Here is a 26,773-nt window from a genome sequence, read left to right as displayed (position 1 = left end):
TTAAACGTTGGGGAAGAACGAATTTCCCTTAGTGCCTTCCACGATATCTGTTATCATGGAGGAGGGACTATGCTGACTTGCTGAAAAGAGGGAGGGAGGAGAATGCTATTGGGGAAGCTTTTGCTCCCTATATGTATTTCCCTATCAAGTTATTTGCTGTGTTTCAATCAGTGTAGGTACCCTTTGGAGAAGTTTTGCTGCAGGTACATCAGTTGAGTTCTGCCACTGTTTACTACAGAGTACCAGAACGCTCTGGTCTTTTCTGTATGCCACAGGGAACCCGAAGTGCATTCCAAGAGCCAAATACACGTATTTCTTCCTCACTCCATTGACATGAGCTGTGCGCTGCTGGCAACGCTGCAAACCCAAACCTGTGATGGACTTGGCAAAAAGCTTTTCTGTTCAGTGGCTGAGGAAGCACAAGCAGAAGTGGCTCTGCACGCTCAGCATGGCCATGCTACAGGTACGACTCTCCAGCGCCTGGAGGAGTGCGGGTGTCCCTGCTTGTGGCTGGCCACCCGGGCCTGTGACAATGGCCTCTCCAGGAGCCCTGGACGAGCGGGTGCATCCTGCCGCTGCCCGGCACCATCGCCTCACTCAGCGGTGCTGAGGAGCGACCCAGGCGTGCGGCCCGGCGGGGGCTGCGCTCCGCACGGGGGCTGCGCGGGCAGAGCGGCGCCGTCCCCCCGCCGGGCAGGGGCAGCCCCGCGGGGCCCCACGCTGCCGGGACGCGCCCCCGGGCCGGGGCGGAGCCGCACCACCGCCTCCGCGCTCCCCCCCGCCGGGCTCGGCGGCGCGCCCCGGCGCTGCCCGCGGCCCGCAGCGCGCCGGCCCGGCGGCGGCCACCCGACACCCGCCGCTTCCAGGAAGCCGCCGCCTCCCCCCGGCCCCCGCCGCGCCGTCTGGGGCCGCCGCCTCCCCGCGGGCTGCCGGCGCGGGGACGGGGGGGGACGGGGCGGGTCGGCGGCTGGCAGCGCGCCCGCCGCTGCCGTGCCCTCGGCTGCCGGCCACCGCGGGGGGCCCTGCGGCTGTCCCCGCTCGGGGGGGTGTCCCCCCTTCCTCGGCCGCAGCCCGCCCGCACAGCCCCGGCTGAGGCGCTTTGTGTGAGCGAGCGGCTGCTGCCTGGGGGAGAGGGCTGTGGTCCTGGATGGAGAACCCCGCCCCGAGTTGAATGCAGGGGGTATGGGCCTGGGGGGGGGGGGGGGGGGAGAGGGAGCGGGGAGGGGCAGAGTAGGGCTTGTTCTGCTGCATTTCTGTGATGTAATTAGACGAGATTTAAATGAGGCAGTGTTTCCTACTGAAAAATAATCACTATTGTAACCCCGAGCGGCGCTGCTCTGGAGCGCCTGATCTATATGCTTCAAATGTCAAACCCAGTGCAGGAGCAGAGACTCAAAAAATCTAATTACCAGTCTAAAAGAAAATCCTTTCAGAGACAGAGAGTGTGTATGTGACTGGCTGTGGTGCTGAGAACCTGCCCTTCCCCTTCGAAAGTAAGCTCATGGTGCTTCCAGGTTTCATTTCTCCCATCTACAGGATCTGTCCATTGTTCTTGCCTTGATCCACCACTAGCTCTGTCTGTAGAGTCCACAGCACACCTGTAAATGCGCTTCCTTACGAGCCATCTGAGGTGTTGGGCCTGTTGGCCCTGCTCCAGAGAAGGGGAACTGAAACATGCTCAGGGTAGCACCTGGGTCATTCATTCTGGTCACAAAAATACTGATTTCATCACCCAGCATCCCAGCAGGGCCTTGCATGCCATGGCTCCATGGAAGATGTGGATATTCCTGGTGTTGGTCCTATTCCATTAAGCTCAGTGATAAATTCCATTGGCAGTGGAATGAGATCTAAACAAATATTTTCTTTGGGTTTGGTTCTCTCTTACTTAATGTTTTATCTCGAACTGATGTAAGCAAGAGGAGAACTAGACTTCTCATTTATTTAATGCTTCTTTAAAGGTTTTTTGAATGGTTGTGGCATTCAACAAACATGCTGGTTTCTTGGAACAGATTGGGATAGCTCAAATGGCTGTCAGGAGCTTTTCTTAATGTGCAAGCCTTTCTTTCTGCATTCTTTACAACAGGAGTAGGAGATAATGGGGCTGGAATGTCCTTGACTGTTCATGTTAGTTCTCTGTGTCAAGCAAGATAAAACTCTAGTTAATCCTGCCATAAATTTAGGTATTCCTAATCCTTCAGTATTCCCACTTTTTTTCAGGCAGTGGGCACGCAGTCAGTCCTGTGCCAAAGAAAGAATATTAAAGTTGAGACTGTAAGCAGCTATAAAAAAACTGAAGGGGGAAAATAGAGTACAAGCTGCCCAGTATTGCTCAAGTTGAGCTGGTTTTAATAGCTCTCCCCTCTAACCTGTCTGGCTCTGCAGTCCCTTAGCACAGGAGAATGTGTATGTGGGAGCCTGCAGAGATCTCTCCTGGGGCTGTTTACCCAGCTCGGTACTCCTGATACCGTGGTGGAGTGGTGCTTTGCCCCCTCTTACTGTAGTGTCCATTAAAGGTTTCTGTCTCTGCTCTTTGGAAGTACGATAGAATTAGACAGCTACCCCCAGCTAATGCACAGGGTAGTAAGGGGGCTGTGGCATTTGGAGTTAGTGTGTGGCTACAAGGAAGAGGGGACCTGTTGAGAGCTGCTACCTCACAAGCAGAGGCCTAGGTTTAAGATGGGCTGCTTCTTGTAAAGGTGTGTGTTACCCCTTCTTCCCTGTGGAGCTGAGGGGTGAATGTGCTCTGCAGTCCTCCAGCCGGAGCTGCCATGGGGACAGGAACTGCTCCACAGGACAGGGGAATCTGTAAGGAGGGACAGGGCATGGAGTGGGGCAGGAGGAAGCAGGGCTCAGAGCAGCTTTTCCAAAGTGAAGGAAGAACAAACACTGCTTTAGGGAGGGAAAACATGTGGAGGGTGGATGCTCCCACTGCTAATAGTGAGCGGAAAATGCATTCCTATCATCCTGCACAGCTCGCTGTGGGCTGCTCCACGGCTGTTACACCCCTTTCCTGATGCCAGATCAGTAATTGGTGTTACGTGATCCCTTGCAAAAGTAACACTTCTGCCTCCTTTCCCCCTCTTCCTAGCTTGTGTGGAGTTTGATCTTTCTCCTGCTTAGCCTGTGGCTTATATTACTGGTATGTTTAAAGAAATGAGTTCATTTTCCTCTTCTAGGTTATATTTCTCTCTCCAGGAGTTATCAGTTTGATGTCTGTATGCTTTATGAGGTGCTGTGCTTCTTATCCAGTGTTTTGCTGGGGGAGTCTGTTATTCTTGCTGTGGCTTGAAAGGGTTTGGGGGTGTGTGTGTCTGTGTAAATTTTGTATTATTAAAGAGAAATGACAAAAGGAAACCAACCTCAGCCTATGAAACCTCTCTGAACCTGGTAACTGGAATTGCTAAATGGCCACTCTGTTTAACACCAGGCTCAGGTTTACCAAGGGCAACAGTGAAAATCAGGCCAGCTCTCAGTATAACAAACCGGGGTATTTTCAAGGCTTCACCCCCTTTTCTCAGGTCGCAGGGAACTGGCAGTTGGAAGAGGGGTATCAGCACAGTATGTGTGACTGCTGCAACCTCAGAGAAGGCCTGGTGACTGCAGTTGTCATGCCGTGTTAGCATGTGTTAGCATGTGTTACGTAGATACTGCTGCTGTCCCATGGATGTGTCAGAGCGGGACAGGATGCTCACAGGCAGGCTTTGCCTCACCATCCTTTTTCTATAGGGTGGAATGATCCAGAGAAAGGGACCTGTAGGGTTTTGGCTGGAGCTGTCCCAGGCACAATCCAAAGTGCAGTGCAGTGTTCCAGCTCTGGGCTGGAGTGGTAGTGAGCCCCTCTCACTGCATATGTCTAGATCATCAGGTCTGCCAGCTTGAGTATCGTGTGGGCTCTTCCATCAGAGCCATCTGCTGGGATGCAGAGCCAACCTGCGGAACCTCCTGTGTGCACCACAAGCACAAAGACCTTGGCCTGGCCTTACCACCAAAGGCTGTTTACTCCCACTGGGAATGCTGTATGAACCATGCATTTGGTATGTCTTCCTGGATGATGTGAAGGCTTTTCAGGCAAGCCAGGGGAGGCCACAGCCACACAGCTCCCAGTTTGATTTTTCATAAGCACCAAAATAGACGGGGGGGGGATAGAAACAAACTGGCTGCTTTTGATTAGGAGCAGCCCTTCTTCAGCCTGCACTAAAAGCATTCACGTTTGCTTAACAGTACAGATAACTATGTAAAAGTGGGTTCCTGGACCTGGATAAGGGGCAGCACCTTTCGCTTGCTCCACATGTCCGTTTCTGGTAGGGTCCACTTAGCATCTTCCTGGTATTCTCTGGGGGATGAAGCCTGGAGATATGTCTAGGTGTGAGTGAGGTGGCTCCTTTGTCACCAGGCAGTTCTGGATCAGGCCCACTGTACGAGTTTTCCTGTTGTCTCCAGTCTGGAGGAGGCTGCTCCTTTTGTGCTTGGGTGCTGCTAAAGTAAGATCATGGGATTCTCTCTGTAAATTCATGAATCCAAATGACCAACCAAATGATGGTTTTATGCCTTGATCCTCTGGCTGCACACTGAGTTTCACACTTGGCAGCAAAGCATCTCTTCTTAGCAAACACTGGGTTATCTGGCATAAAAACAAGTGTCATCTGCAAGTTCTATCAAGAGCCTACAAATTTAGGGTTTATTGACTGTATTCCCAGTTTCTCTACCAACTCCCCATGGATCTCTGTGCACCTGTAGAGGGGGAACAGAGACATATCTATGTATGCCTTACAAGAATGGTGTCATGCTTGACTGAGGAATGTCTGTGCTCTGGGATGCTCAGATGAAGGAGGTAGCTGTGAAAGGTTTTTACTGCTCTTAGCTAGCAGGGGGGAGAAATGGTTGCATGCTGCCTTGCTTTAAATGGGGCAGAATGTGAGGCACAGAGAGCAATGAAAACTTTTCAGATTGTTTCTCTTTTCCCCTGCAGAAAACCTGGCCCTGTTTCTGCTGTCATGTTGCTGAGGAAGAGCAATTCAACTGGTGTCAGAGGATTTCCACTGATATAAATCTGGTGTAAGCAGGAGTGTCATGGGGCTCTGTATTGGACACTTTCCACTTTCCAAGGTGAACATACAGACTTCTGTTAAACAGACCTTGACAGGCCACTGCTTTGTCTTTGCCCTTAATGTTAATTTGATTATTTAACTGTATAAATGTTGGAATTCTATAAGAGTGTCTCCCATAAATGCAGATGGAGGTGGGCATTAAAATAAGCCATAGATAAATATTTCAGAGAGGCTTCTCTACTTGCCGCTGATAAGCCCTTCCAAATTGGCAATCATACGTGTATCTTGTTATCCAAATAGATACATGTTGTTATCCAGAGGCTTTTCTGGTATTTATCATGATTGATGATGATAATGTTGTGAATCGTTTTCATAGCATTTTGAAGTGTTGCAGACTTCCTTCAGAGCAGTCCAGCCCCTGCCCTGAGGAACCTTGCAGCAAAGGTATGTCTGATAAAGAATATTGGATTAGACTGAGATGTGAGTCCAGAAGGTCAGGTTTGCTATTCTGCTTTCATCCAGTTCCTCCAGAAGCTCCCACAATAATGAATAGCAGTGATCCCCTAACTAACTGTAAGGCATAATGGCAGCTTTCATCCAGGATCTTCAAAACTCTCAGAAAGGTGGATTTTGCCAATGGAGAACTCAGCACGGGGATGAACAGCTTTATTTCTGTCAGGCAGAGTGGAACTTGCCAAAGGGATATGTGGGGAAGTGCATAGCAAAAAACAGGATCAAATTCCTGCTTCTTGCAGCACTGTGCCTCAGTTTTGTGGGTGGTTGTGCCACACAGTCACCAGACATCCTCCCCACAGTGTGCTTCTTGTCTGCCTTCTCTTTCTGTATGACCCAGAGCCCTGGGTACTGTGTCTGTTGGGCCTGTCTTCATTGGTACTCCTAGAAGCACAGACCTGGTGTAGGGGCTTCATTCCTATAAGCAGGAGTGTTGTGTTCTCAGCACCCAGGGATAACCTTACACCTGACGTTTGCAGCATCAGAAAGGCTCTGAATGTGCTGTACAGTGATGGCAGATGCACAGCTCACACAAAGCCATGCAACAGTGTGAACCGTTTGCAAGATTAGAAGGAAATATTTAGTGCTGGTCCCCTTCTAGAGCATTCTGTTGTTTTTTTAAAGAGGTGTGGAAGCAGCCTCCCTAATACAAATGTATTTACTGTAGGTTTTCCCTCCCCCTCATCGTTCCTGCCAAGAGAACTGGAGAGCTGTGGTCAGTGGCACCGCTGAAGGACATGTGGGCTGACAGACAGTAAGTTTGCTATGGCAAATACTGCAGTCTTATCCAACAGAGGCAAAACAAATCACATGTTGTCAGTGGGATTGCAGGTCAAGCATGAAGTTCTGCCAGCTTCCCCAGGCTGAGCAGAAACAGAGATTCAGGCAGGGACTGGAGACAGCAGAGGTGACTGACTGACTGTCTGCCTGCTCAGAGCTGCCTATTTAGTTATCTACTTATGTCTGGTTTTCTATACTTGCTGGGTGTTGGGTTTTAATGCACACAGTCCCCCAGTTTTATATCATTATTGTGAGGAGTTTCATTCTGGGCCAGCAGCAAAGCTCTCCCCATGGTGGTACATATCGGACACCATTTTTTCCCTTCTTACCAGTTTATTGCACCTAGGATCCCAGTTCAGCTCAGTGCAGACTTGAAGCCATTAACTTCTGCACAGTGATTTCATGCTGTCTGGGAGGAGCAAGAATAGAGAATGCTGTTAATCCCTTCTTCCTCTTGGCCAAAGAAGAAGGGCAGGGTGAATGAAAACGTTGTTCTCAGCCAAAACCCTCTTGTCCCGCTTCATCTCTCTCCTTTCATGTATCTCCTGTCCCTTCTCTTCTGCCCTATTTCCTGCTCTCTGACCTGTGCTGTAGTGTTGCTGGTGTCCTCACTCTGTTCTCCTCTGCCACTGCTCTCTGGCTGGGACATGGTGCTTGAGAGACTGAGGGCCCCATACAACCAATAGAGAAGCCTGTGGAGTTGTCTGTCCCTCCTCTTTCCAGCTGTGAAGATGCCCTGAGGGACTTCTAATGACTTTCATTCATCCTGCACACAATCAGAGCAGCAAAAGCTCACAACACAGGAAAGAGAGGGAGAGAACTGGCAGGGGAAGAAAAGGATGGGAGGAGAGAGATGGGTTTCTCTCTTTATCCAAGAAGCTGGAAACTTCCCTGTTTGGGAAATTAAGACCCTCTAACCCATGGAGTCTGTTCCCTCCAGTTCAGGCAATTTGCAGATGTTCTCTCAGCCCTTGCTGCACCCGTTCTGTAGCTATAAAGCCTTTGCATCCAGTTCTGTCAGGTTGGCTCCTTCCCAAAGACATTACATTCACATAAGCAGTAAAAGCGTTTTACAGTGCTAGAGCTGTTCATTCCTCAGGAAGTCCTAGAACTTCATGGGTGGAAGGCAGAGACTCTCCAGGAGATTTTAGTCAAGCCATTTGTTTCCAGAATCATCTGGGGCAAGACAGCAGAAATGTATGATCAGACTCATCTACAAGAGCAAGAGTTTGAAAACATACTGGGGAAATAAGAGGTTGAAGGGCAGGAGAGGAGCTTTGAATGGCCCCATTTGGAACTTGTATCTCCTTTTCTTCTCCCTGTGAGGGTCCTTGGCATTTAGGTCAGATGTGTGGAGAGCAGCTACTAACCTGTGCCAGGAAAAGAGACAATGGTTATGATGAGGGTATGGGTAAGGATGGTTGGCTCTGCTCAGGGAGACATGTATCAGTGAACAAGTAAGAACAGAACAACCTCTAAGTGTGTGTGTCTGGCAACAGTGGGGTAAGAAAAGACATGTATTTCTAGACTGACCTTATTTGGCGGAATTCCTAGTGTCATCCATGGAGGAGAAGGGTGGGAAGGAGCTGCAGAATTAAAGAACAGTGTGTACCTGGAAACCCAGCCCTCCATTTTACAAGGAAGCAGCCCCTTTTAGAGGTGCAAATGAGAACCCTAATTTGAGAGCTTTCTCATCTCCTGGCTGTGTTCTAGCACCCGTTGGAGGCTGGGAGAGCTGTGTTAGATGTCCAAGGTGCAGGAGGCCCAGAAGTGCTTCCCTCACTGTATGCTTGAGATACTGTGATTAAAAACACTCCCACAGAGAGCAAAGTAAAAACAACAGCCCAGGAACTCCTTGAAGAAAGATATTTATGTCCTAAGTTGTAAAACTAGACAAGCTCCCAAAGAAACAGCAGTACCAGAATTTAGCTGTTGGAACCCAAAGAGGCTTTGTTCTGATTTAATAATTAATGTGGAGCTAATTGAGGCTTTTACTGAAGAGAAACAGGATAAAAGAAACCCGCCAGTCTGGCCACCATGCCTCTGTGAGAGCAAGTTCATCCTGCTCCCTTAGGACCCTCTTTTCTTTCCCCCCAAAGGGGTCTGGAGCGTGACCACTTCTGCTGTTTCCTACCCAAAACACAGGGAAGGTGCCACAGACACATCTAGGCACAGGGAAGGGGGAGCCACCAGAGAACCAGGTCTGGTGGAGAACGGAGCTTTCCTCCTCCTTTCTGCCAGGTCATTATTTAACAGGGATTTTCCGTGTATGCCCAGACTTGGGAATTGCTGAGCCATGCAGCAGTCACAAAGGATGTCTCCGAAAGGCAGCAAAATAGACACACAAGGGAGAAGCTGGCTCCGTGTTATCTTTAAGAAAGTAAATAATGGCAAGGGTTTATGGGTTACAGTTTAGTGCTTTAGAAGTTGAGTCACACACAGTGTATCCAGAACAAAATGGTTTTTAACCCTCTGGAGTATGTGCAGTGTGAATAAATACTACTCAGGTTTGTTGGGAAACATGGGGAAGTTGTAGTGTTAGGGTTTTAGTTACCAGATGATGGAGAGATCCAAGAACATTCCGGGTTAGGGCATTGCTCCCGGGTTGAAGCCTTGTTGCTATAGCTGGAAGTGGGATTCTACTAGAAATGTCCATTTTCCCATTCAGTGACTGCTCTTCCAGCACCTGCCTCTGAGGTGGAACATAGGTTTTCCCTTTATTATCCCAGGTTCACTGAACATAATGAGTGAAAACTGCCTGGAGCATGAGAAACGTGCAAACCAAAGCTCCTCTACATTGCTGACGCTCAGTGGGATCATCAACAGAGTGAGGTATGTCACACTACTGCTGCATTTTGAGATTCAGACTCTCTTTGGAAATGGGAATGCTGGAACATTGGGTCTTCTTCCCTCCAGATGAGTGGGGTGTCATAAAAGATTACTAAGCTTGCAGAAAGTGCTTTTTCACCACCTCTAAGCCCACACATCTCTCTCTGTAACCCTGAAAACCACCTAAGATGTCATCTCCAATGTACATATTGCCCTCTAGCCTTCCCTGATGTCTTCACGCTGGAGACAGTTACTGACCACCTTAAACCTTGACCAGCTCTCCTCTGTGTCTGAATATACCTTTTAGTGAATTAAGTGTATCACATATCTCCTACAAAGCACTCACTGCATGCACATTCAGCAGTCTGCTGCACTCCCCTTTTCTGCTCCACAGGAACTGGAAGGAGTTAGGGAGTGCTGCCAACGATGGAATTGGCACAGAGAAGCACAATGGTAAAATGCTGGTAGTGCATGCACTACAGATGTTGGGTTGGATCTGGTAGGATACAGGGCATACACAGTCTGTTATGGAATGGATAAAACTGCACAGGCAGGTAATGTACCGTCTGAAAACTGCTTTTATACTCTGAAGAGATTAGTGTCTGTCGTTTGGGCTTTTACTTTCAAGTCTAATAGCTGGAGATTTAATCCCTTATTCAAAGAAGTAATTACTGTTCATATAAATAGGTCTGTTGGAGTCAGGGAGCTGAGGGAGCGATAATCAGTTTTACCAATCCAAGTCTCTACAGCATTGCCCAATGAGTGATGTAGCATTTAGTGCATGTAGGAATGATGGAGTGTATTTTCAATGGTGATCTGTGGAAGCAGTCAGATTTGGGTGCTGACCGAGGCCATGGCCCTTCCAGGGTTCCATCTACATGTGGTATATGTCTCTGTATCAGTGACGGGTTGGGTGGCAGGACATGGTTCTTCCTGAAATCAGTATCATGCAGGCTGAGCCTGCTTTGGAGCAGGGATCTCAAATCTCCAAACCTAGCAGGTAGTTGCCATCCAACAGGCTTTTGATGAAGGCATCTAAAGCTGTATTTTTGCCCACTAAATAGAAGCATGCGTCAGGTTTCCAATCCCTTCATTTTTAACTGTTAAGTACATTAGGTGGGATTTCTGTGGCTTGAAACAAATGAGGTTTATAGGATTTCAGAATCTGTTGTTTCTTTACTGCCTGTACCACCTGGCAGCTGGGGCTGAGGGGGATCCTGCAGCACTCGCACCCTTATCAGAGCATCCCTGGCAGTGTTGCTGGGGTTGTCATGCCAGGCCAGGAAGCAGAATGTGCAGCAGCAGAGCTGTGATATTTTTTTCCTTCCTCTCTCCCACCTCCATGTGGGGAACTCCATCAGCCATCAAGTGAAATCTCTGCAGCACACAGCACATCTCCGAAGGTGGGAAAGGGGATGCTGGGCACATCCCTGTTTATTACAGAGGGATAGAGTATAGGATGCAGGTGGGGTTCAAAGAAAAGAAAGGGATGTGGGATGAGGATCTGGTTGTGGTCATTGTTGCCAAAGAAACCAGTTGAAGGGAGAAAAATAGTTGCACTTGTGTCATATTATTTATGTGCAGTCACATAGTAGGCAGAAGTCCACAACATCACAGATTAGAACCACACCATAACACATTGAACTCTTCCTCCTCTGTGACCCTGAAAGTCTTGGGATGGTGTTTTCATTCCTGGTTTTAGTTTTGCTTTTGTTGTTGATGGTTTGGTTTTTACTGTTGTCACTTCATCCCAAGAGTTCTTGATGCTGCATTTGGGTGACATCTTGAACTGCAGTTGGTGCTGCTATAGCTTTGTTGCCATTTCAGATAATGAACTGCTCTAATTCTGTTCCCAGCATTCTGACTGCTGCAGGAATGGAGTCATGCCAATATTGGTAGGTTTGGAAAATCATTTGCAACTGTGTGCCAAGCCCCTGGAGGAGCTGCCATTTAGAAACACAGAAATGAGAAGAAAAGAATAGGTCCAGTGATCAGTTCCTAAGCTGTTCATTGTATGACCCCAGGCAACTAATTTGATTTCTTTGTGCCACAGTTTATTGATCAGAAAAATAGGGGTAATATCTGTTTATGTGTTGCAATAGGTTGGGAAATGTAATAAATGGCTGGCAATAAGCTTTTGATCCTGTCAGTAACAGAGAACAGCAAAAGACTGTATTATTTACAAATTTGTGTTTCATTTCTCATGTAATTGGCATTGTTATGGTGCTATTTGGAATTAAGCTGATGCTAAATAGTTTGCTGAAGCAGAATTCAACAGGCTCTTGGTCCTGGTGTGTGGGAGGTTCTGATGTGACTCAAGCTCTCCTTCATTTGCTTAGGCAGTTGAATTAAGTCTTGCTGGGTGTGCAGCCCCAGACAGGTCACACTCTACAGCCTCCATGGCTCAGACTTACCTGTTCTCCATAGTTACCATCCTCCTCTGCTTTAGGCGCAGTAGATACAGCCCTGGAGCACACACATAGGTTCACCTTGTGGCCTCTGACTGCATCCTCTGTGTTTTTGTAGGTGATTCTGTGCTTTTGGCTTAGTTACAGAAAGGCATCGATTGTGCTGTGCTTTTATATGAAAACTGGTCCATAAACAAGCTAAATCACAGCCCCAGCTGGAGTTTGAGCTGTGGAAGCAAGCAGCACTGGAAATGAGCCTTGTTTAGGGAGATAGGTTGAAATGAGCCATGTCCTCCTACCAGTATAATCTGTGTGACTCTGCTTAGCTGTATCTGTACATGTGTGTATGTTAGAAAGGTAGAAATCATGCTCCAAGGTCATGGAATAGCCATACAAAGCTTCAGGGAAGAAGTAAACAGAAATGACAAGGAAAGTAATTCCTTCCCTAAAGAGAAAATGAGAAGAAATCTAAAACCAGAATATAGAAGACATACGTGGCTCCCAAGGCTTTCTGGGGTCTGCTATTCCCCTAGAACACCAAACTGGATGAGGAGAGCAGATCCTAGATGAAGTCTCCTTCTCAGTGGCCCCACAGACCTTATGAAAGGCCCAGAGGGCACATGTGCATCAAAGAAACAGTTAGAATCACGCTGTACAGAGGGGGAGAACTGAATTCAAGCCCAAAAGGGGACTGATACCTATAATTAAAAATATAATAATTAAAAGAATCTTCTGCCCACTAGGAAATCCTTTGCCTGTCTGTAGGAGAGAGGAGACAGGGAACTGAGCAGTGTAGAATGGAAGAGCAAACAGTAACCCAGTGAATTAGTCTTAACTATAGCGAAAACAGCACTTGTGTAAATGAGGCCCCTAAGGGCCGATAACTAAGCAGTAAAATGTTACAGGAGGGAAGTAAGTCAGGGCTATAAACCTGGGAAGTCAGGACTGGGTAGCCAGGATCTGGAGCATAAAACAGGCGAGATTAAAGGATGACAGATGAGGGCTGGGAAGGATGCATGAATCCTTCTCGGAATAAGGATTCTAACTCCTGTGGCCTAAAGACAGGCTTATTCCTCTGAGTACTGCTGGGTACCAGAAAATGACTGAGATGCCCACTGAGAACTTGCGAGGAGAGTAGAAGAGTGAGGAATGGCTGATAAATAAAATAAGGAAATATAATCAAATCAGCATTGAGTGTATTTGATTTAAGAGGACACCAGTGAATAGAGAAGGGGAGGAAAGCGGCAGGGTGAGAGTTGATGTTGGATAGGACTGTGGCTTGAGTGAGATATAGTGCAAGCCCTAAATTACAATCATCATTATTTTTTGGCTGGGCTGTGCTGTGACATCAATACCAATTTACACTCTGGGTGAGTAGCACTTACTACCTTCTTGTCTTCATAAATTGTGCATTGTCCTTATTTATTTGCTTCCTTGTCCCCTTCCTCTCCTCCTGCATTGCCTCTCTCCTGCTTTTTATAAGCATGATGGGGCTGTTGTATCCTTGCTACGTCCTCGATGAGATTGACATTTAACCCCACTTATGGATCCCCACCTCCACTCTCTTTTCTGCTAGACAGGGGAATGTTCAACCTGTATTCTGTCTCATGAGGAGGATGGTGTGTACAAAAGGAGGCAAGGTTGGCGTTACTCTTGATAGACCTGTGAGCAAGTGATTCTTTTATTATCATGCAGCTGGTAATTCCATGATACACTTCCAAGCAGCAGTGCCTAGAAGCAGGTCTGCTATTTCCGATACATCCACAGGACAGAGCTACTCAATCCTTTCACTTTGTGGACTAAATTCTAATAGAGAAATCATTCTGCAGGTCACCTCCCTTCCCAGGACAAATATCTGATACCTGTTGTAATGTTAAAAGACAGAGTGTCTCTTCCTTTCCTTAGAGCATAATATAGCAGCTGAGGGAAAACACCAAACATCATCACACTGACCACATTATTGTAACTACAAGATGTATCTTTCTGCTGTTCCAAAAGAGCAGAGCTGGAGAGTTAGAACCCTTCTGATTTGATTTTCTTCCCTGTAATTCTGTGTTGGAGTTCTCATCCTGCAGAAAACAGCAGTGAGGAAGGAGGGGTGGGAGAAGCATTAGAAGACAACAAAATCAAGCATATTCCAAATAAAAGGTCAGGCTTGAACTGGAAACTAAGGAACTTTTATGAAAGACTTGGGAAATTACCTGAATCACTGACAAACTGGAGAGCTTGACTGTGGGCCTTCAGAACACTGCATCCCAGCTGAATGAAGAGATGCTCCTATGGGTGGAGTTCTCAGAGACAGGTAATGTGTCTGGTGTCACCATCCCCTTTCTCATCTTAACGGATTAAAAGATTTTCTTACTTGCCTTTTTGGCATAAACAATTAAAACATCCATCTTGAGAGAGGAAGAAGATGAAGTTCAGTTACACTTCCTTGGAGGTGGAGGACTTTGCTCAGCAGATAAGTTTACTTTGGGGAATAAAGTTGGAGATGTGGCAGTCTGCTTTCTCTCTGCTCCTTGTACTCTTTCTTCCCTCTGTTGTGTTGGAAAGAGCAGTCAGCTCCTTTATTCCCCCCTCCCTGTCCATAGCCTGCTGCCTTCTGCACGGAATCAGCATGTAGGCATTCTCCTAGGACAGCAGCTCTGTGTGGTACCCAGGCTGTGAGGTCGTGCCCTAGCATAGTACATGGGGAGACAGTGGGTTAGAATCTGCTTAACTCTGTACAGGTGCATAGGGAAGAAGAGGGATACAAGGAATGCTTTTTTCTGCTGCCTGTATGCAGGGGGCAGGGAGGAGGCACCATCTCTTGACACTCCTTTTACACACTGCATGGTGCTGTGGGAATCTAGTCCAGACTAGAATGGAGTCTTGCCCCAGGCACAGTGCCTTGTGGGAGCAGCTGCCAGCATTGAATCCTTCTTACCTTGCCTTCCCCCTGCCCCCCCCAAAGCAGAGAACTTGCAACTGCAGCTTTTCCTCCAGTGTAATAATGCAGACTAATTGCCTGGCAGCAGCAAAGCAAGCTGAATCACCTGCCAAAGCCATAGAGCAGCTCCTTCATCTCCATTTGCTGCCTGCACGAAGGCAGAGCAGGAATTCAAATCCTGGGGAGCGCTCGCACCCTCCTGGGCTGCAGCTGGATGATGGGAATGTTTGGAACTTCACTGCTGTGGTTGGTTTCATTTGGGGGAAGCAGGAGGTGTAGGCATCCCTGGTGCCCCATGCGCAGTAACATGCCTTTCCTTCAGCACTGCTTTAATACATATTCTGGGTTAAAACTGCCATGTTAGGTTTTCCTGCAGGGAAAACTTTGGAACTGGTCTTGGTGACAAGGGAATCTCTTTGTAGATGACATGAGAGCAGCGTCAGTTCAGTTCTTACTGATGCCAAATAGGAAGGAATAACATGGTAAGAGGTGGTGGTTCGGTGGACAGTAGATAGCCCCTCCACTAAAAAGACATAACTCCAGCAGCATTAACTTTCAAGTCTGAGTTTTCCAAGAAGGAACGATGACCAGATGAAATATGGAATGAGCTCACTGTGTTAAAGGACAGCAACCCTTAATTGTTGCTTGTCTGCATCAAGAACTTACCAGATAGTTTCATTTCATTATTACAGAAAAATCACTCTCCCAATTTCATTTCTAAATCTCAGTCCACCTAACACTTCTGTGCATGAATGGCCCCATTGTACTCACTCCCATCAGTAGTTAGCTGGATTAAGTCATTAGGCACTGATCCTGCTGGCAGTGTGCTATGGGTAACTTTACCCAGGGATTAGCTGAATTGAGCTTTGTGGACTCGTCTGGGTGGAGCTGTTGGTAAACAAGTGTTTGCTACATTGGTGCTTACTAATTTCTCTAATACTGAACATTTTGGCTGTTGAATGAGATAAGGAACATCTGAGAGGAGTAAATTTATTGGTGCATATTTCATTGCAGGGTTTTTGGATGTGAAAGATGCCTTAAACTAAACTGTGTTAAGTCATTCTCTATGGCTAAAAGTATCTAAGGACATTTAGGTTATAATATATAGCTAAGGTCTGGTTATTCATCATACAGAAGCAGCATCTAAATCTTGAATGTAGTTACGTCAGGATGGGCACAAAGTCCCAAGCCTTTCCCTTCCTTTGGAGTATCAAGCACTGTCTGCTGCAGGAGGCAGGATGAATGCTGAGCTCCCTGGAGCAGTGATGTGATCTAGGGGCTGATCTCCCATCCTTCCACAAGAAGCAAAGCACAACCCTCAGACAAATGATGAACACCCGGTAATTTGTGCTTCCAATAGAAATGCCAACAGCATTTAGCTCCTTGGCATTGTGGCAAACCAGGATCACCCAGCTCCCAGTCAGCAGACCTGGTTGTGGTTTCTGTGGTGCAATCAGCCTGGATCAGGGCACAGGCATTTCTGCTGTGTCCGTGCTTGACTCACCCGAAGCAGTTCATTCACATGGGCTTCTCACGACCCAGGAGACACCATGACCTCACACAGCACTCCTGGGCTTGATGGCTGAGGTTACACTTGGGCCTGAGAACAGGTCCATGTCATCAACACGTCACCACCTTGCTCTGGAGGCTGAAGCATTCTGCTAATCCCCAGGTCTAATAGACCAGCTTCTCCCTCCTGCCCTCCTCGTGACCCCAGCCTGATCTGGAGGAGCCACTCCTGCTGAAGGTCACAGATAATTCATGTGGTGTCGTGCTGTGTCATTCATGATGAGGGACTGAGCCGCTTTGATGGATGGGGAAGGGTCAGTTCGAGCACTAACCCGAGGAACAAATTTGTGGGGCCACCACTGTCATTTTATTTCGGGTTTGCACAGAGCCCTCCAAGCTTTCTGCCTCAAGAACGGGCAGCTTGTCCCTGAAAGAAACTTGGCTTTTTCCTCAAGGTTTTCCCCCCTGATTCTACGATAAGAAAGTGAGAAGCATTTGCACAAAGCGTAGCCCATCTAATTGAGAAGAAGCCTTAAATGTTGTCTTCCAAGGGTTTATCATGTGGTGCTAAAACCTGCTGAAATCTGGCATTCAAAACTCATCCAGGAGCAACTGTTTTCTTTCCATCTCTCCTACTTAGAGATGATTTTCTCACATCGTCTTGGGCCTCTTCTGCTCCACACTCTCTCCTCCACCCACCCCCCCCCAAGTTCCTGTTTCTGGTAGAGTTTCTCAGTGAACAATTGCTTGTGAGGGTTCTGAGCTCTGCCAGTTTTGATCCCAATGGGAGCTGCATCCCAGCATTTTTCTGCAGTTAAAAAGATCGGTAAGGTTTTCTTGCTTGAACCAAAGAACAAATGATGCAAAGGCTTGAGCAGAGGTTTCTGTAGTGCTGTGTTCTTTGTACCGGTGACTACATGTTAAAATCATGTCTGCCAGAGTCTCACAAACCACCTTTAAGGCAATTCATTTCCATTTTAGATCAGGAATAAACCCTTTATACTTAAGGGTTTTGCTCCACTGACTCTATCAATGTAATTGCAGCCATGTAACTTCACTAAGATAAAGCACATATGATGGTACGACTGCATCCATTTAAGGGTTGTACTGGTAGGATGCTTCTGATGAAATCAAGTTCTGCTCTTCTCTCTCTCCCAGATAGGATATTGGTGTGCTAAAAAAAATGAATGAAGACTTTAACCCAGTTGTCACCTTCTGGTTTTTCAGTGTTCCTGAGCTGGGGCAGCAAGTGCTGGCACAGAAGAGGGTTGTGTTCCCGGGGCCGATGTGCAGTGAGGGCACTTGGTACCTAGCAGAGGCCTGGGTTTGGGAATACTCTGCTGCTCTTAGGGCTCCCTCTGGGTAAGCTGTGGGCTGGACTGAGGAGCAGCATCCTACGCATTATGTAGTGCTGTTTTCCAGTCTTCCTCAGCGTCTTGCCCCAGGAAAATGCTAACAGCATGCTATCAGTGAGAGAGGAATCTCTGCTCTAAAGCGCTGAATGTGGCCCTTTGTACTCAGCAGGCAGTTCCATTATGAGGTGTGAAATTTGCTGCCCCTTCTGAACCTAAGTTTTCACTGAAGTCACGGAGAGTTTTGCCGGGGACTCCATCTCCCTCCTGGCCTTGCCTTCCACAGTGGTATGACTGACATCCTCTGTGCTTATCTCACTGCTGTTTTTCATTCACCCCTTCTGGCAGGGCCAGAAGAACTGGGATGCACTCAGGTAAAACTACCTCAGATTCTACTGGCAAGTTTGCCTTGTCTCAGGGCTGGAGGCATAAACAGGTCCATTTCTCATGGTCCCATAATTCTAAAACAGCTTGAATTTTAGTAACAAGATATTTCAGGTATATGGATTAGGTCCCCCCCTTAGCTGTTGAGGAGAAAGAAACGTAATTTAAATGGCAGATAATTTTGCCATTTGAAAATTAGCTGCTCTGTATGTGAAATAACCCTTATTTTTGTGGTTGTTGGCATGGAAACAAGTACAGCCTGCAAGTCCTCCTCCAGCCACCTTTGTAACTTCAGCAGAAGTCACCAGGGACCTGTGGAAGGGCTCTGCAGCTCTGAAAATGAGATGTCAAATACCTCACTTTATCCTCAGAGCACATCTGATTGTTGAACATCAGCTTCATTCTGAAGGTAGTAACTTGGAACAGTTTGAAGTCAGGATGTATATTGAGAGTCCAGGTTAAGCATTTTGGGCGCAACAGCTTCTTCCACACCATCTGGTTCCTCTTTACTGCCTGACCATGAGCTCTAATGCCTTCCTGAGGATGAGTGGACCCAACTCCACTCTCATAGCGTCATACCTCTCAGTGCTAGAGCTGGAAGCTGCTTGTAACATACTGCTTCTTACCCTGATCCTTGTAGTATCAAGTAGAAGGGGACTTGGCTAACCATGGTAAGTTTGGTCTCCTTTCGGGGACTGAGTTAGGCTGAGTCTAGTCAGATACTCTGTAGAGAGGGAAAAAATCTCAATATATGACTTGATATGGAGCAAAGCATCATCATTTGGTGGTGATACAGGTCAAAGCACCATCAGTTTGTGATGAGAAGTGATGGCACTTTACAGAAATGTCGAGGCTCGAGGTAACAGTTGTGTTTTTCCCGTCCCAGAATGATTTCCAGGAAGGCAAAATTGAAACCATGATGATAAATGAGGGGGATTTTTAACTGTCTTTTTGTACTACAAAAGCCCTTCCTCCTATACAGGAAATATTTTGTAACTGTTTGAAAATGAAGCTGGAAGGAGAACACCTTCGAAACCTGTCAGGTCAGACAAGGTGGTGATTAAAACACTCCAATCCTATTTTAAACTGGCTTTTGTGGGATTGCATCAGATCTGTTGATGAAGGGAAATGCTGACAGAGGGAAAAAGGAGCACGCACAGAGGAGACAACTTCCAGCATCTTCCTTGCTTTCCCCAGAAGCAAAAGCATGTCTCTGAGGAAAAAAAAAAAGATGCTTGCTTTGGTTTCCTCCTGTGTGCAGTGTCCATCGTGCTGAGAGACATGGGGAGGACACCTTGTGTTGTACCTGATGGTGCAAAGCTTTTGCTGGGTGGCAGTGAGGATTGTGATGAATGGGTGCATCGTAGAGCTGAGTAGTACAGCCTTTGGTAGGATAAACGGGGGGAAATTCAGTCTTGAATGCTTAGAGCCAAAGCTTCTCTCCATGAGAGGTCTTGCTGTGTGTGGAGAGTCTTCTGGCCGATGTGGCTTGAAGGGATGGAGGACTCCGATCGCGGTTTCATCCTCTTGCACACCGCCATTGCTTGGAGACTCTCCTGCCCACCCGGAGTGTGGCACTCGGTGGTTTAAAAGCCTTTTCCTGTGCCTCACACCCGTACCTGCGTGTCCAAGGGTCAGAACAGGCACATGGAAACCTGAGGCTGGAAGCTGTTCATTGCAAAAGCAATCTTTTTAGAGTCGATGCGTTTGCAGCGTGCAACTACCGTGCTCTCTGTTTGCTTCTAATGGTGCTGCAGCAGCACCGCCGGGTGCACGCATCCTTCTCCTCTGCCTTTGCCCCCCCAGCCCCGTGCAGCCCCGCGTGTGTGGCCGCGGTGCGCACCCCGCTCCTTCCCTGCTGCCTGCGCTGCCTCCAGCTCCCCCCGTCCCCGCCCGCCGCTGCTCGGCCCCGGCCGCCCGCGGAGCTCGGAGGCGGTGCCGGGCCCCGCAGCACCCCGGGGGAGGCAGCGGCCGGGGCCGCCGCGCTAATTGGAACGTGTCGGCGGCTCCTCGGCTCCGCTGCCAGGGCGACTCCAACCGCGGCGGCGGCGGCAGCGCCCCGGGGGGGGACGGGAGGCGCCAGCCCCGGCCGGCCCCAGGCAGCGGCTGCCGGAGCCCGGCCCCAGGCGCCGTCCCGCTCGGCTGCTTCTTCCCTCCTCCACAGCCGCATCGAGCCGGGCTGGGACCCCGACCCGCTGCCTCGGTGGGACCCGCGGCGGTGGAGGAGTTAGTTACCAACGGGAAAACCCGGCTCTAATTCCCATTGTTAAGGAGTTGTGCACGATCAGCCGTTCCCAGAGATGGCGCTAGGATTAGGGTAACCCCCCTCTCCCCGGCTGTTTTGATTTCATAGGAGAGATAATCGGATTACTCACAAAGTCCATCTGATGGAGAGCCATACGTGTGCACTGTGGTATTGTTTTGTCTCCCTGTGGATTCACTCACAGCACTAAACAGTGAAATGTTACACAGCTATAGCTTTAAAGAAAAAAAAGGTGTGTAGTCACCATACAGATTACCATAAAGAGAGCCTTTTATGAGGGGTTTGTAGGAAGGGCATGTGCATAAAGTATTAGGTTGGAAGGTTCAGTTTTCATGCTTTATGGACCTGTTGTGAGATCAGTGAGATCAGATGCTTTAATTTTCTTCCTTGTGGATCCCAAGGAAGAAAATGAAGGAATTTTGTTTCCTGCTCTGGTGGTGTATGGTGAAAGGATTAGGGAAGGTGGGTCAGTGCATTGCTCGATAGCAGAAACTCAGCTCTACGGTTCTCATTTAGCCTTTAGGGAAGGTTTTGTTGGCAGTAAGAGTGTAGCTTCCAGAAGGACTGGGAGTATGGGTTATACTGGGCTTGAAGGTAAAGCTTGTGTTAGCTTTGGCTGATGAAGTAAGGAGAAGATGCAGATTTGGACTTAATGAAATGGGAAAGAGGGAGGGGAGACAGAAGTGTGAGACGCTGGATTCTGTCATCGTTACTGCTGTTTGTTAATATGAGCTATAGATGTAAATCATCTCAGTAAATTTAGGCACCCAAGTTTGAAAAATGCCACTTTCCTGGCTTATTGTCATGGTCACAAAAGCTCCGTGACAGATCTGGGACCAGAACCCCAGAGCTCTAACCCCTGAGGCAGGAGGCAGAGAAACCATGGAGCTGTGACTTAAGGAAAAAGAAGTACCATAATGAAGATCGTGCAGGAGCCAACTTAGATGCCTGGAAGGGAGAAGCACAGAGCTAGAACTGAAAAGATGAAGGACCTCATTGAACCTGAAGTGCCTCATTAAGTGCAGTGCAGCCTGTGCAGTGCACAGTGGCAGATTTTTCAGGAGATATGTGGAAAGCTCACACTGGGAAGGGTGGGAGAAATGGGGGGAGAACAATTCCCTTTCTAGAACTGATATTGTATATAACAAAATGAATTAATTACTTTATGCTTAGTAGGTATAATGTGCACAGTCCATTTTAGAACAGTCTGGTCATTGTGGAGCTGTCTGCCAGCAGAGTTGTCTGCTGCTCCTGTCTCCTGCTTCTGAAATGCCAAATGCTTGCTCTGTGCCTGCCTTATTCCACAGGCAAGTTGAGGTAATAAGTTGGTTTCTCTGCATCTTTGTACACAGAACTGTAAGGCAGCAAACGTTCATCAGCTTGAACTGAAGTAAAACCAAAAGGAGAATAAGTAGAAGAAATTGATGTAGAAATCCATCTGTGTACTGCAACAGTCAAGAATATTGAACGGCAGATTGTTGTGATGAGGTTCTTGGTGCTTTGGGGCACAGCTCCGAAAGCATGGGAAGGCTTGGACATTACTGCCATGCCCATCAGAACTCATGCTAATATTTGCCCATGTTTGATGCTTCCGTGGCTCCCCACAGTACTACTGGAAAGCTGAGAAAGGACTGTTTGCCAAGTGTTTCATGAACTTCAGATGATGGTTGCTGTTGCTGTGCAAAGAAGTGCCATGAATTCAACCAGTGGCTTGCTGGCTGTAGGGAAGAGAAAGGGATGCAGAGACAGATGTCTGCTTGAAGTGCTGATCTCTTGGGAAGAGTGAGAGTGAGGAACTCGTGCCAGGGTTGAGATTTCAAGATGTGGAAATAGGAAGTGCAGTGTTTCTTTTAAAAGGCCTCAGCCACGCGTGCCGCTCAATTTATCTTCCTGGCTGGCCTTACTTCAATAGCATTTAGCCTTCTAGGGCCCATTTCTGTGTTGTTATTCAGATTAAGCTGGCAAGCTTTGAGCAAAGGATGCAGACCGGATTTCCAGGGACTACTTTGAGAAGGGTTTGCAACACGGCTGCTCAGCTGCAGAACTGTCAGCCTGCTTTTAACCTTTAACTGGACACTGAAGTCCAGTTCTGCGTGGGATGTTAGGTAGTTCTTGAGGTATGTGTCTGCTGCTTTTAAATCCCCAGACACTTTGCTGGACAAGTTCTGTTGTAACCTCTCCTCAGTGTCTTGCCATTGCTTCACCAGAGGTTTTAAGCACTTCTGCAGCTTGGTTCCAGCTCTTGCATCAGTGTTTGGCCAGCTGTCTGTGAGGGATGTAAGGAAGGAATTGGGGAGGGTACTGAGATGTTGCAGGTGTGGGTCCTCCAAGAGGCAGCATGGAGATGGTGTTTTGACAAGTGCTGCCTGTGGCGTGCTGCCAGCTTGTTCTACAGAAAGCATGGCCTTGGCAGGTGGTGATGGCAGCAAAACAAATCTGGAATGGGCTGAGATAAAGGGTATTCTCTTGAGAAGTGGGAAAAGGAGTGATGAATACCTTAAAACTGTTTAATCTCAGGAAGATGTGCGTGTTGGAGCCCTGAGAACTGTCTTCTAATGTGAGACAATCTGGGGGCCTGGTGAAGGCCTGAGATTTCTGATCAGTGGGAGTTTTTCAGTGTTTTTCTCTCCAAGGATGGAAACTTGCCTGTGCCATGAGTTCAAAATAAATTTCCCAGGAGTTCGGATGCTTAGATCCTGAGGGACAGTCGGCCTTTCTTCTGAATGCTGTGAATCAGAAGCCCTGATTTCGGGTACCCTCTCAGTCGATTTGGTGGCTCTATTTCATTCTTCCTTCTGGGTCTTTCTGCAGTCAGGTAACCTTCTGCTTACTCACTTATTTTCAGTATCTGCTTCCAGTCCTATGCTGATGCTTGATTTGCAAAGGGACTAGATGTTTTGTCTATTTTAGTCTGCAGCTTTAAACTGGAGAGTGCAAACTGAGCGCGACTATGATTGTGATGGAGACAGCATGGGATATGTAAATCTGGGAGTGGGAAAATCAGGGAAAAGCCCAGGATTTGTATCCAGTAACCAGGAGCAGCACATGCAGGGCGCAGAATCACTGCTTTTGTTAATGTAAGGATTCTTTTTGCTGTCCATTAGTGTAAATTTGTGACAGACCTGAGAGGTTGCTGCTGTGATCTATAAATCTCTGCTCTGAAGGAGTTCTGTGATGCTGGTGTTCCTGGCTTTGCATTTCTTTTCAAGGACAGATCTGTTAAATGATCATGCAACTATTCTGATTTCATTCATTTTTAGGTTTAAATATACCTATTACAGCTGTGACATGACTGCAGCTCCACTCCCTCCTGTGCTAACATTTTCAACAGCCTCTTTTCCTATAGGGAAAGCAGGGAGTTATCTCACAGAGGTACACACTGAGATGGGGTAGGTGGGCTGGGGGTTTGTGGAGCAATGCTTCAGCTTGATAGCAGCCTGGGGGGATGTTCTGCAGCACATGGGCTTCCTGCTACACATGGTGGGGATGGTGTGCTGCAGCTCTCTTACGTGCTGGTGGCTGGTGAGGTTTTAGCTGTGCTGGGGGGAGAAGACTGCTCTTTGGTTCAGACAGAAATTAACCCAGTGAAGCAGCCCTAGTGACGCTCCTTCAGCAGATGATAAGGATTCAGGGTGGTCATTTGGAACGTATTGTGAACCGTGGATGTGTTGGCTGTTACCCTGTAGACATAAGCATCATTTGGAAATGATGGGTGACTCACTAGTGCAGTATAATCACCAGAGGCATGCCCAGCACTGAGCCATCCATCACTCTTGAACTGACAATACACCCTTATATGTGTGCTGTGCCTGCCCAAGACTCCTGTTATAAATCTTCTTGCAATGGAGGAGTATGTGTTTCTTGTAACATACATACGTACACAGGGGTGCCCTGGGCACGCCACATCATTCTGTTATTGATGGACAACATCCTGCCTCTGTAGGGCAGCTTGTGCTTTGCCATACTGGCAGGAGAAAGGATTCTGTAAAGCTGAATAAAACACATTGTGATCTCCAGCCTGTGGCTCCAGAGGAGCTTGTGGCATGTACACCCTTTGTAAGAGAGACATTTCCTTTACTCACAGTCATTTTTGCCTTTCCCAACCTGGTTTATGCAGCAGGAATTCAGCAGTTCAGGAACTGGGGAGGGAGAGCAGTGGGCTTTGGCTGTAACCAGAGGCTGTGACTAGAGTTGCCAGTGGAGTGTGTAAGGAGAGAGTAGGAGAATGTGAATCTAAAGACTGCAGTGAAGGGGTGCTGCTTAGAAAAGCACTCTCAGCTGGTGAGTAGTTTTGTTTCAGTGAAAGCAAAGCTACTCCTTCACCTCCTGACTTCACTTATATGTAAATGCTTATGGTTTGCACAGCCCTTAGCAAGTATGTTTGCAGTTGCCAGACATGCTCTGTCGCCTGAATGTGTCAGTGTTTCTTTTGAACTTCAGCAGATGTTGGTGCAGACGTTCCTGGGACACAATTGAAAGAGACATGTTGAATGGGGAAGATCATGAGGCCAGCATATGGAAAGGTCGAAGAGTTTTAGTGTGGTTTATGTGTGGCTGCTGTATTTAACAAAGCAATCAACATTGCTAAAGAGCATTTCAGCGCCGTGTGTCAGAGAAACAAGAAGGATGCTTTGATATCCTTTAAATGAGATCTAATGCTTAGTGTAACTGAATTTCACATACTTTGGAAGCATGAGTAAATAATCCATTTTACGGAGGAACGTTGAGGTGTTCTATCATTCCCTCGCTTAATGCTGTAGGAAGAGAAAGCCTGAGCATTTCCTCAGCTACATCCAAGACTCAAACCTCTTAACCTGTAATGGAGATCCAACCACCTCGTGTACAGCCTGACTCTGTGCCAGCACCTTCCTCCCACTCTTGCAAGGAGGGTAAGAATTCCAGTCTCCTTTTATCCTCCCACTGAGATACATGCTACTATTCCAAATAGATACCCAGCAGGGGCTGGCAGGATGGTGGGAGCCTGTCACTTCCTCACTCTGAGTGGTGTCAAAGAACAGGGCTTTCATTAGGAGGTTCAGAATGGCAGGAATACCTGCCTGACTCCTCAGATACTGGGGGACACACACAACTCAGTGCTCACACCAGTCAGCATGAAGATGGGGAGGAAAACTGGGGGAGAAGCAGTGCAAAAGTGAGTTTGTGGGATTAAAGATGGAATAGCCATCTCTGCTGCCTTTCTCACCCAGCATAAAATGAGAGCGAGAGCGAGGGGTTGGCTTCTGGCGATCGAGCTGTGGCAGCATGAAAAATGAGGAGGAGTGCGATAAGAAACTAATAATTTATGTTCCAAGCACAGACTCACACCAGTGTGGAGGGGAATTGGTGCCAATAACTCCTACTAACTCAGAAAGGCACGCAATCTTTTATTGCACAAATTATTAACGACCAGAAAATAAATGACTCTGTAATCAGATTGGTGCTGCTGGCGCTTTGCGTTTCTGCTTTTATTTGTCTACATTCTGAGGCCAGTCCACCCCTGGAGCCGAGGCAGTGGGAACTTTTCCTGGCCCTGTGCCCTGCCTGCCAACACAGCAGATTAAACAGCAATGAACCAGGAACATCCTGGTATCTCCCTGCCTATCGGAGATGGGTTTACTCAACAGTTTCTGGCCCCTTCAGCAGTAATGGCTCTGTGGGTGCACAGGGATCTCTGAGTTGGGATTTCATTGCATAGGGGTTGGAATAGTCCCAAGGGCAACATTGTGAACCTTTCCTGATGGAAATGCGCAGAAAAATACCAGGTCCCTGGCATCTCTTCTTGCCCCTGTCCCATTCCAGGCTCCTTCCTTCACATCCTTCCTTTGTCCTCAGGGCTGCTGGTGTTGAATTCCAGATGCTTCTGCCCTATTGTTTTCAGTAGTTGTGCTTAATATTCAGTGCTGGGCACCTGCAGCAATTACTGAGGTATACTGGAACTATAGATTCTCAGCCTTTCTTAAATCAGGGCACAGTGAATTTGGGCCTTGTACTTGCATGGGGAAAGGAGTACAAGATGTTCAGTTATTTTAGAGTTCATATGGACACAAAGCAGGGAACGTTTTCCCTACCACCAAATGATTACATCCTGTGATGTTTCTTCAATTAAAATCTTTATTACAGTGATGAGGAAAAGAAGCATTGATGAAGAATGAAATATCTTAAACAGGAAAGATGATGACTTTTGGATTTGTTGGAGGTTCTCTGTTTATATGGTGCTTTGTGTTATCTGAAGGGTGGCAGTATTCCTGTGTTAGGTAGGAGTAGTTGGGAGTTTGGGTGTGATGCCAAAGCAAGATGAGGAGTTTGATTTGGGCTTGAACTAGGAGTTATTTGCAGGGAGACACAGCATGAATTAAAATGATAGAAGCAAACAGCTTTTGAGCCCACACGTAACTTCGGCTCAAGCTCTGAGCTTCACTTGAAAGTTACCATGATAGGTACTGAACCTAAACCTTGGTCTGGGTTCCAGCCCTGGTAGGTACTTGAATTTGAACTTAAGTTTGCAGGACTTGCTGCATCCAACCTGTGGGCCAACCCAGCCCTGTTCTGAAGGCCAGCCTGTGTTCTTTTTGGCCCTAGATCCAGTGCAGCTCCAAGGCCCATGTCTACCAATCACTGAGGTTTGCTCTGATTCCAGTGACCTACCCAAGCCTGTGTGACCTGGCTAAGACTCCTTTAAGCATGGTGTTTAAGCTTTGTAGGGTGTTGTTTCTTCAATAAACAGGGTTCCTTAAAGGCGAGGGGATTACTCTGTATGT

General features: G+C 47.6%; 1 protein-coding gene across 9 annotated transcripts in view; it reads left to right on the top strand.

The window, feature by feature from the left end:
• The first annotated feature begins 336 nt into the window (after positions 1-336).
• SAMD11 (sterile alpha motif domain containing 11) overlaps positions 337-26,773 on the top strand; it is a 158,788-nt gene continuing 132,351 nt past the window's right edge. For 4 of the 9 annotated variants that reach the window (XM_062603929.1, XM_062603937.1, XM_062603946.1 and 1 more), the window contains exons 1-6: positions 338-463; positions 4,970-5,055; positions 5,425-5,541; positions 6,229-6,315; positions 9,071-9,173; positions 24,776-24,904. In XM_062603929.1, the coding sequence (XP_062459913.1) occupies positions 24,835-24,904 (70 nt within the window). In that variant the 5' untranslated portion in view covers positions 338-463; positions 4,970-5,055; positions 5,425-5,541; ... (1 more) ...; positions 9,071-9,173; positions 24,776-24,834. Of the gene's footprint in view, positions 464-4,969; positions 5,056-5,424; positions 5,542-6,228; positions 6,316-9,070; positions 9,174-22,621; positions 22,768-24,775; positions 24,905-26,773 lie in introns of those variants that run through there. The other 5 variants (XM_062603969.1, XM_062603911.1, XM_062603956.1 and 2 more) reach the window with 5 other exon arrangements.

This window comes from Pezoporus occidentalis, unplaced genomic scaffold, assembly GCF_034315485.1.
Source record: "Pezoporus occidentalis ecotype Australia unplaced genomic scaffold, CSIRO_AGI_Poc_V1 ctg119, whole genome shotgun sequence".
NCBI lineage: Eukaryota > Metazoa > Chordata > Aves > Psittaciformes > Psittacidae > Pezoporus > Pezoporus occidentalis.
The sequence above is the reverse complement of the archived record's forward strand: the minus strand, read 5'-3'. Positions and strand labels throughout refer to the sequence as shown.